Source organism: Diuraphis noxia, unplaced genomic scaffold, assembly GCF_037042655.1.
Source record: "Diuraphis noxia isolate RWA-SAM2 unplaced genomic scaffold, SU_Dnox_SAM2 contig0004, whole genome shotgun sequence".
In the NCBI taxonomy this organism is placed as follows: domain Eukaryota; kingdom Metazoa; phylum Arthropoda; class Insecta; order Hemiptera; family Aphididae; genus Diuraphis; species Diuraphis noxia.
This window is the reverse complement of record NW_028301714.1, coordinates 41,482,621-41,493,477: the sequence shown is the minus strand read 5'-3', so window position 1 is coordinate 41,493,477 and position 10,857 is coordinate 41,482,621. Positions and strand designations below refer to the sequence as shown.

Below are 10,857 nucleotides of genomic sequence, written 5' to 3'. Positions count from 1 at the left end.
ATTTTAATAGTAAACTGGATTGCTTGTTTCATCATAATATTGAATTATACAGGTATACCTAGTACAAGTTAATATAATTGAAAATAAGCGTTAGTTGTTAATTGTTATAGGTAAGTCGTAATCGTAAATACCTGTTTTATAAAGTAGCTAAATAAATATACATAGATTGTAGGAAAATCTAGTTTAAAAAATACACATTTTCATTAATACTTATTGAAATAAACATTTATTTAAAAACGTATGTACTTTAATAAATTATATTTATAATCAATATTAGGTTTCTTATATTTAAATTTGTAAATGATTAATAAACATTTGGCTAGGTGTTATAGTGACTAAAAGTATCTATCTAATTTTAAATAATAATTTTTAAATCCAAAATACAATAATTATAATTCACAAATTATTAAACAATATATTTTTAAACCAAAAATAGTAATTTTATTTATCTTGTGATATTTTTAATGGTGGGACATATATAGCAGGTATTATCAGTGATGGTAGATTAATCAAGTCAATGAATATTCGGTATGAATCACTGAAATTAAAAAATAATTAATCAATATAGAGCTAATGGTCCTTCAAAAATTATTTATTAGTCCATTAAATTAATACATTTTTTATGCATCCAGGTATTAGTGTTTACAAATATTTTGAATTTTAAAACTTTTACGTACCTATATTGGCTATAATGTTATATTTTATATACATTTTTAAAACATTTAGATTAATTTTAAACATTTGACACTTTATATCACGAACCTATACTTCATAACTTTCTAAATATAAGTTTTGGTACAAAAGCTTACGTAACTAACTTAGGTACGTAATTACTAATTATAAAATACATAATTATAATGATAATACACCTACTTAGTAATATAGGCAGTAGGCTGACAGATTCAGAATCGTTTTTCACATGTTACCTACTTTTCCCCTTTTTAATAAATAAATATTAATGTATCCTAATTAAAAGTACAAAAAAGTAACTTAATAAAGATTTAATAAACTATAAAACATTAAATAAATTATAGTAAGGTACCAAGTAGGTATACCGATGAAATATTTTATATATTTTATTTTGTTTTAGATATTACTTAAATAAGATGTTTCAGATACTTTCAATAGAAAATAATAAGAAAGGCCGTATCGTTATATCAATGATCGTTACGAATAGAGAACGAAACTATACTTACTAATTTTAGTGTATACTTTTTTTTTAATTCTGAGAGAAAATTAAATTTTCAACATTTTTTAGTTTATTTTCGATGTTTATATGATTAAATGTTTGTTTGTAAGTCTAAAACTTGTACATTTTATAGAATGTTCCTCTGAATTGTTCTTACAAAATTTAAAAAACATCAAAAATACAGTCACAATTTTTTTTATAAATGTTTGAATTTCAAATTGATGGATAGGTACTTATTACTTTTCGTGGATATCATATTATAATATATTCACATACCATAATGTAGATCTTAGATATTCAGAACCACTAGTACCACCCGTGCCGGGATTATATGATCCAATCATCTTGTGAACCATAACGAAATGACTATCTGTAAAATAACTTGGAATTAATTTTGACTGACGACTGTTATACGAAACATTTACGTTCTAGATCATAATATTGTATTATTGCATATTATGAAACATGGCACATGCCTAATATATACTTGTCAGTTAACATATCAAATATTAATACCATTCTATAAAATAATTCAACAACTTTATTTAAATCGAAAACAATTAGGAAATATTTTGCGTATACATTTTAGGGTAAAAAAAATGTAATTTCAGGTAGCTTTAGGTAGGTTCAAAATATGTAGGTATATAAAACAAGAATACAATAATTTAGGTATATTTTATAAAACCACTTACGATTATTGATACTTGATCACATTATCATACATTTATACAGCTTGTATTAGGTATATAGACATATTATATCAGGTATACCTCTATAAATCAAAATTTTAAACATTATAATAATTAAAATAATATTTACATCTCCATTTTGATAAAAGCGTATCGATATCCACCAATGATTCTAGTATTCTGTTGGCCAATGCATATCCTTTTTCATGTCTGTATACATATACTATTATGGCGCCCTTTAACGCCATATGTGAAAACGTTCGGTTTCCCTGTTCGACTAAGCGTTTGTGCTGGTCACATTTAAATACAGAGTCCATAAGCTTACGACGTTTCTCCAGGCAAGATATATCAGACTAAATTAAATTAAAAATTGACAAACGTATAGAATCTTTAAGTAATCTATTTTATAAGTTCATGTGCACCTATTGCTAAAATAATAAACTACACACATTGTGTAAAGTTTCATATTACCTAGTTTTATATTATATTTAAATTCTAGTAAATAAATTGTGAATTCGCTTAAGAGGACGACATTTATCCGTATATATTGTTTTTGTACAAAAAAACTATCGAGATGGAAAGAATACTAGGTAATCCGAGCTATACATGGTCCTATCGTTAAGAAACCAAATTTTCATCATTAAAAAAAGAGAACATTAACTGTGCTGTAATACTTGCATAAGCAATATTTTTATTTTGTAAGGTTGATATTAAAAATAAATTGTATTGTATAGACGAGATAGTTTTTTTATTTATATAGTGAAAATATGGAAGCTTAAAAAATGTGCACTTTATTATATTTTAATCTACGCAACAAATACACCAACCGCAATCATTCTAGTAACTAAACTATTACTCGAATTTGAAATAAAAAACTGGTTAACAACCACTATATTTGTTATTAATACGATATTGGTTAGGACGACTACGAATTGGTTCGCGAGTAGTTATATACAGGTAACGTATGAATTGGTTCCCACAAGTTTTCATGATAATGCAACCTTGTGAAATTCGCTTTTCTAATTATTATGATATATTCAACCAGAAACAATTTCCTTCCCATTTATTCAGACTTAGGACTGATTAGAATTCAAATAAGTTTGAATCTTCAAACACTATTTAGAATACCTAGGTATGGTTAAAAATGGTGTCTAGTATAATATACATATTAATACATACATAATATACAATACATATGTATTTTTCAATAATAATAATTATTCTTATATGAATAAGTCATAATATAGGTACCTAAATAATATTAGAAAACAAAATTGTGTGGTATGAATTTACAACACACACTGTTTAACGAACTATAGGTTCGAAATTTGGGCCTCTTTCAATTTTTTAATATTTTCATCAATAAACTTTTTATTTTCAGTAATTTTTTTTTTCATTTTAATTTAATTAACAAATCTGCGATCAATTAGATATTAAATTATATTTATAAGCTTTCCCAGACATCGTAAAACCTTATAAAATATTATAAGATAATTGATTGTACATACGAGTGAGTTGTATACTGTTAAACTGATAAGTAATTTTATGCGGGGACAATTCGAACAATAATTGTATACTAGAAAGTATCTTTTTCGGGAACCAATGCGTACACTTTAATTGACCAGGGAACCAATTTTAAGAACGATTGTTGGCAGATCAAAGAAACAATATTTTATACCTTAAAATTAAACGATTGAGAACGATTTTTCGAGCGACTACGTTGTCATTTATCTTAATTTTTAGTAATAATCTTTAGGGCTGGGATTTCGATGCAAGGGCATAGGGCATCTTTTTTTTGTGTTTTGAACTGTTGCTGATTAAAACTGATTTTTTTTTGTATTTCATCTTGACAAAATTTACCTTAAATTTGTTTATAAAATGAACGAAAATTTTTGCAATTAACAAAAGACTTTCGGCATGTTTGCTTTTAATTTTGGATTTTTTTTAATTTTCAATCTTAAAATGACAAATAAAAATATATATATGTTGTAAATAAATATTAATTTTTAAATTTTAATCTTGAAAAATGCCTTAAGCTGATAAATGTATTGATTTTACAATGATGTGTGTGCTTATTTTTATTTATCAAATTTAATTTCACGTAAGTTTATTCTGTAACCAAAACTCAAAGAAATATAGTAATTGATATCTATTATAATATATATTGTGTATTTTAGCTAGATTCTGAGCGGAGCAATGAATGTATAGATTTTACCATGATGTGTTTTTTTTTGTGTCTGTCATCCCGTTTTGGGGCAGTAAAAATGCTTCGATTTTTGACTTCAGTACCTTGTTCGATCAGAAAGGGAATCTAGATGGTACTGTGGGGGGGTCAAAAGTAAAATATTCTCAATACTTTTCTAAATAATCGAGAAAAACAAACTAAAAATTAAGGGAAAAACGGGAAATTTTACGCACAATCAGTTTCGATAAAATCGATTTTGGTTTTTGATATAACTTTAAAACAAATGACCATAGATACATGAAATTTCGACTTAAGTTGAACTATTCATAGGCATTTGCAATTTTCGATCATTATTAGTTTTTTTAAAATTAATATCGATAAAAATGTATTTGTTAGACAGAAAAGCTTGAAAATTAAATACAAGGCTCCTAACATATTTTTACAATAGCAGTTAACAAATAAAAGAAATTCATAGGTAATATCATCATTAATATGTAATAATTTCAACCACTAGTGTAGTAATCATACACTATAGAAACGTTTTTAATTTTTGAAAAAAATATAATTTTGTATTTATTGCTCATAATATATCTCAATAATAAAAAAAATTATAATAAAAGGATTTAGAAAGACGTGTCAATGATGATTAATGCAGAGTAAATTAAAAAAACACCCTTTTGTAGCTCAGGTACCCAGATGACAGATGGCCTACCAATTTAAAAATATAATTTTTGTATTATTATAAGGACATACCTCAGTTGATCCTTCTAACCAGTGATCCGCAGCTCTTCGATACTGATCCCACACGATATTATCTTTTAACATAGGAGTAGATTCGAGCCAATGACAAACTAAAGTGAATAAGCTAGGTTCAGCAGAAATACGTTCAAGTTCATCATATTTCTTAGCATTAAAGCAGTCAGTATACGATTTACAACAATTGACACGGTTTTCCTTAACATTCGCAAACAAATAAAATTGATTAAATGGAATTAAAAATTCATATTTTAAGATATTTGCACGTTAACGCTAGGTTAAGTATTTTTACTAAAAATTCGTATGGTTTTTACTCTTTTATAATACAACATTTATTCATAACAATAACTTTGTACCTATCATATATTTATGTGTGATAAATAATTCAATTTATTGGATATGTTGTAAATTGTTTAGTTATATAAATAAAATTTATATTTTATGAATATTTTACCTTCTTTAATCCTAATTTATTTTCAATCATGCGGAATTGAAGGCTCTGGAACCCTGATGCTGGTTTTAGGTAGTCACGAAATTCCGCGAAATCGTAAGGAGTCATAGTTTCCAAAACTCCAAAATGTTCCAGTAGTAACTTAATCAAATAAAAATATTGAACCAATTATAAGTTATATTTAAACGTGTGTGAATATAGCATATAATTATATAACTAATCAAGTACTTTGTAAATTACAATGTTGACATTTGAACTATTTAAGACTTAAGTAAAGAAAACCTTAAAAGTGTATTTTATAAAATGATCCGTATTGTAATATAATATGCAGATACCTACTCATCATTAAAATGTAAAGTTCTTATAATTAAATGTGTTGTATGAAGTGATAGATATTTACATAATATTATTTAGACTACCTTTATTATTTAAGTGTAGCCGTATATACAAGTATAATACTGTAAATACATTAAAAATTTCCTGGGATTATCATTATATTAGGTACTTCAGGATTTATATGCCGTCAAAATCCCCATTAATGTAGGAAACCAATTTAATTCCATTTGAGACTTACAAAATTAATAATTTTTTTATAATGCACGATAAATTAATTATCCTGGCCATGTTTTATATAACAAAACAAGAAAAATGTTATTTATTGTAAATATGCCTATTTTTTCATTGGTTATTTTAATTTATGATTTTCGTATGTTTAGATGCCTAATTTTTTTCTCAAACAAAATTAATCTCATTGTTTTTTCATTGATTTATTTTATTTATATTTTCGTAGTAATATTTTTTTACTTACAAATAAAGTATATTTGTAATAAATTTGATAAGTATTAATAGATAAATAAATAATCGGGATAGTACGAAAGATAAAATTTGTTGTACGGATATTTATACAAGCTTACCTTGATAATAGATGAAATCCTACCTAAACGCTTTAAGATATTGAACATTTCCTTCTCGTTATTCTGAAAAGTTAGTCAAACAATTTAGTTAACATTTTATATATTTTATAATTTATTAAGTAAAAAAATAATAATTTTGACATCGAGGTTATACCTAAGCTAAGTTATACAAAACTTTACAACGTTATACATACCCAAAGGTTAGTAGATAATAATTTACAAACAATATCCATTTCGAATAAAATTTGCTTGAACCACAACTCGTAAGCTGAAATTAGTACAATTTTTACGCAATTAAAAAATAAGTTGTAAAAACGTTTGGTTAATTTATCATTTATGAAAACAAATAAATATTTTTAGTATTATTTTTTTATTTTCTAAATAGCAACATACATTCCTATTTTCATATTTCTAAATCCTAAGTGGAATATTGTTTCTGTAATACAAACATTGAGTTTTACAAAACGAATAGTTTATAAATCGTACCTAATCTATTACTAAATTTATAGTAATTTAAGTGTAGATTAGTAGAGTATTAGTCAGTATTGGACATAGGTGCCGACTAAGTACATAATGTAAGTAATATTTTACGGTTATTGTTAAGAATTAGATAATTCCTACTGCTAATAATTTTTTCATATTTGAACATTTAATATATTATCTATAATACATATAGTAGGTATTATAGACCATCATTCTTATAAGTACGCAGAGAATTTAAGTAACAACTTAATTAATAATAGCTTATATTTTTTAGGTAAATGATAACCTATCATAATTTAGTAAAATCCCAAAGTTACTAGTTTTTTTTTGAAATTGAATGAAAACAAAATAATAAAAGTTATAAGTATAATACTACAGTTTTTAAGATTTTTATTTTATAAATAAATATAAAATAATATAAGCTCTAGATTTTATTTTATTGTAATTTGTTGAGTATTTTAATTGAAGAAATCTTCTATAAGAAATTATGTAAAAGTGTCTAATATAAACTTTGATCACCTTGATGAGTCACTATGAAGAGATGCTCGTCGTACGAAACTCTGCCGTTTAACGTACTTAACATTGTTTGAGAATCTAAAAGTTTATCAAGTTGTAGATAATCTGCATAACCGTTGGCCGCGGTAACATTCTGTTTACATTTTCTGCCGAGACAATGCAAATAAATTAATTTTGAATAACAGCGAGCGAATAAGTATAGGCACCTTTAGGCTTTATTTTACATAAATAACACACTTACTTATTTTGTTGATCATTTATTCTATCTTTACCGTTCATACAACTCATTTTTCGATAAATACGTTCACTTCTATGTTTACTAAAAACGATTGGTAGGTGTATACAACGTAAATGGCGCCGTACTCCTATATAATGCTTTGAATTATTCTGCATACAATATTAATCGTGGACTTGTGATTTGTTCTTATAAAGAACAGTATATGAACTAAACGACGTGTTGTCTACTGATTAACAGAATTCGTATAGGTTTACTCGATTTAGCAGTTAAATGTGTAATGTAGAATATGGCGAAAACCTACAGGCAGGGTAAAGCTTATAGCAAAACCATCCAAGTAATCTAATATCTTTTTCAAGGCAATAGTTGCGCATGAAAGTCTGAAAGGATTGAGTTATATTGCTACCATAATAAATTGTTACATAATAAGTTCATAGGCCTTCGTTATAATTGTACAGATAGTTTACATAAGAGCTTATTACGTATAGTTAACCATTTTGTGATCAGACATTGTATGCATTTCAAAAACATTTCGACAATAAATCATTATAATTAAGTACGCACGTGTATAATCCGTAACACTGTATGCCTATAATGGATATATATTTTGATCCTGAGCATAGCATAGAATGTATTGGTTTTACAATAATGTGTGTTTATTTTTTAATTAACATTTTTTGTCTTTAAAGAATTTTTGAAACAAAAAAAAATCTATTTTCTTTTAATTCAAAAGTTAATAACTGTATACCACGTGATTTTTTAAAGTATCTAAATTCTTTATTTATTTAACATTTTTAAAATATTTTCTTATATAATTTAATTTAATTTAATTTCAATATTTCTGAAAAAATTTAATATTTTATCATTTTAACTTTTTAACTGTTGTATATGACACCATACACTTTTAATTTCGTATTCCGAACCAGAATATTATTTGCAGTATTTAAATTTTAAATATTAAATGATATAGGTAAAGATAAATTTTTGGACAAGTAGGTAGTTCAATTAGGATATAAATATACAATTAAAAATTCGTAATGTCATTCAGAAAAGTAAAATAATACAAAATTATAACGATGAACATTTAAATTGTTTTCAAAACAGTTATAACTTCAAAACAATGAGAGTACCTATACACTACACAGTGTTTCCCACGAAGATCTGACATTCTGATAAATGAAATAACTTTTTAACTAAAATTTTTTTAATATAATTCATAGACACTTGCGCTATAGTTTTTATTTTTGTTTTTTAATACTGAAAATAAAAACTTAAAAAACCGATAAAAAAAAATTTCAAAACATTTAATACAGCCAATTTGTAAATCTTATTTTGAGAATATGTATACGGTAAAGAAATGTATTTAAGTCAAATTGCTGATTTTTATATATTTTTTTAATATCAATATTTCTCGTTATAAGTAAATTATACGATCGTTTATGTTAGAAACACTATAATTTTAAAAAATATAAATTTTTTTTAAAACATTTTATATAAACATTTTTAAATACCAAATAGACCTAAGTAAATTTATATTTTTTGAAATTATAAAAAATTAGAACAAAAGTTATTTCATTTGTCAGAATGTCAGCTCCCCGTAGGACACCTGCTTGCATACTATTTATTTATAGATATTTTAAGTTTAACTTTCAATATAATTGGATCTACAAATAAAAAAAAGCGGGTAGGTAAGTGGATGTCGCTCTGCTGTACATTAGGTGGTGGGGTGGACCTCTGACTAGGGTAGGTTAAATTTGAATGCAATAATAGATATCATTGTATACGAAATACGATTCTAAACGGAGACGGTTTATCTGTCTAGAATAGATTATTAAAAATTTTCAAATTTTAGATTTAAAAAGGAAATTTTTTATGAATTTCTAGGATAAAATAATTTACGAATTTTCGTGATTTTTACGTATGTTGTCAAAATTAAAATGTGAATGCTTGTAAAAAAAAATTGTGGCTATATATTTTTAATATTTTTCAACTGCTGTTGTTACATGTGTTAGGAGCCTTGTATTTAATTTTCAAATCTTAGGTTTAAAAAGAAAAACTTTTATGAATTTCTATCTAAGATAATTTGAACATTGCCGTAATTTTTACGTATTAAGTCAATATTTGAACTTTAAATGCTAATAAAAAAAAAATTGTGCCTGTGTATTCTTATAATTTTTTAATCACTATAAGAATAACTTATAAGGAACTTTGTATTAAATTTTAAAGTATTTTGATAGTGCCAAAAACAATTTATCGACTCTTCAAAAAAAAAAAAAAAATCAGAAAAATTGAACCATTATTTCGACTAGTTATGCTGTACACAGACACAAAAAAAAAAAAAAAAAAAACAAAACACATCATTGTAAAATCAATACATTTATCACTTCGTTCAGAATCTAAAAGAGGGTAAGTAAGTAATGAATGTCGGTTTGCTTGTACAGTGGGCTACATGTTGGTTACTGTAGTCTGTAATAGATGGTATTAAATTTGAATGCTATATGATATTTAATATCATATTGTACCTATACGAAAAACGATTCTGGTAAAGATGATGTTTTATCAGTCTAGAAATTAAAATATATTATAATATATTAATTTATTATATTGTTAGTATTTAAAAAAAAAATAATGTAGATACCTATAAAATAAATTCCAGATTAATCAAATCATATTCATAATCTACCTATAATACTATTAATGACTAAGTGAATTGGGTTGTTATAGGTAGTATGTATAAACAAAATTTATTATAAAGTATTGATATAGTCATTAACGACATTAGTTATTAATATTAGAATATAAAGTATAGGTACTCTAGAAATTTAAGTACCAACAAAGGCAACGAATAATATTTTTAAATTACATCTATTACTAAAATTATTATTCTTGATTATTTAATATGTAATTTCATCCAAATCTGTTTAAATAGTTAGAAACTTTTTTGCAACAAAATTATCTACTTACGTAGAACCTTGTTTTAAATTTTCAATCCTTAGCTATAGAATTTCAACGTTTTATAAATTTTTAACAACTGAAGAATTTGTAAATTTTCATTTTCATTTTTTTTTTATTCGAAATAAGCAATCTATACAAGTATGTGTTAAGAGGGGCGATACCCGTTTGAGCATATTTATCCTTTTTTGCGACTCGTTTGCGTACAAATGTATAACTCGATTGCGCACACAAATCTTTAATACCTGTGATAAATGACCCAGAACGTAGGACTCGTTTGCGTACAAAAAGTATAGCAAAAGTCTACTAAAACCCTTAACAAAAATAATGTTTAAGATTGTTTTCAAACATTTTCCTTCTCACTTTTACAGGGACTGTCTGTTTACAACTGCAGGCGTGATTAAAAATGTCTTTTTTTTTGTTAATTTAATTTAAATTAAATTTGCCATGTTTTTTCTATGTTATTATTGTATTTACTATTTTATTA

At 25.0% G+C, this 10,857-nt stretch overlaps 1 protein-coding gene across 1 annotated transcript; it reads right to left on the bottom strand.

The window, feature by feature from the left end:
- Positions 1-207: 207 nt before the first annotated feature.
- On the bottom strand, positions 208-7,748 carry v (Tryptophan 2,3-dioxygenase vermilion). The gene is made up of 9 exons (XM_015516410.2): positions 7,425-7,748; positions 7,187-7,329; positions 6,379-6,452; positions 6,185-6,247; positions 5,274-5,411; positions 4,817-5,017; positions 2,009-2,231; positions 1,466-1,559; positions 208-538 (listed from the first exon to the last, which is right to left on the bottom strand). Exons 1-9 carry the CDS (start codon positions 7,574-7,576, stop codon positions 442-444), a joined length of 1,185 nt encoding a protein of 394 aa, XP_015371896.2. The 5' UTR covers positions 7,577-7,748; the 3' UTR covers positions 208-441.
- Between the last annotated feature and the right edge of the window lie 3,109 nt (positions 7,749-10,857).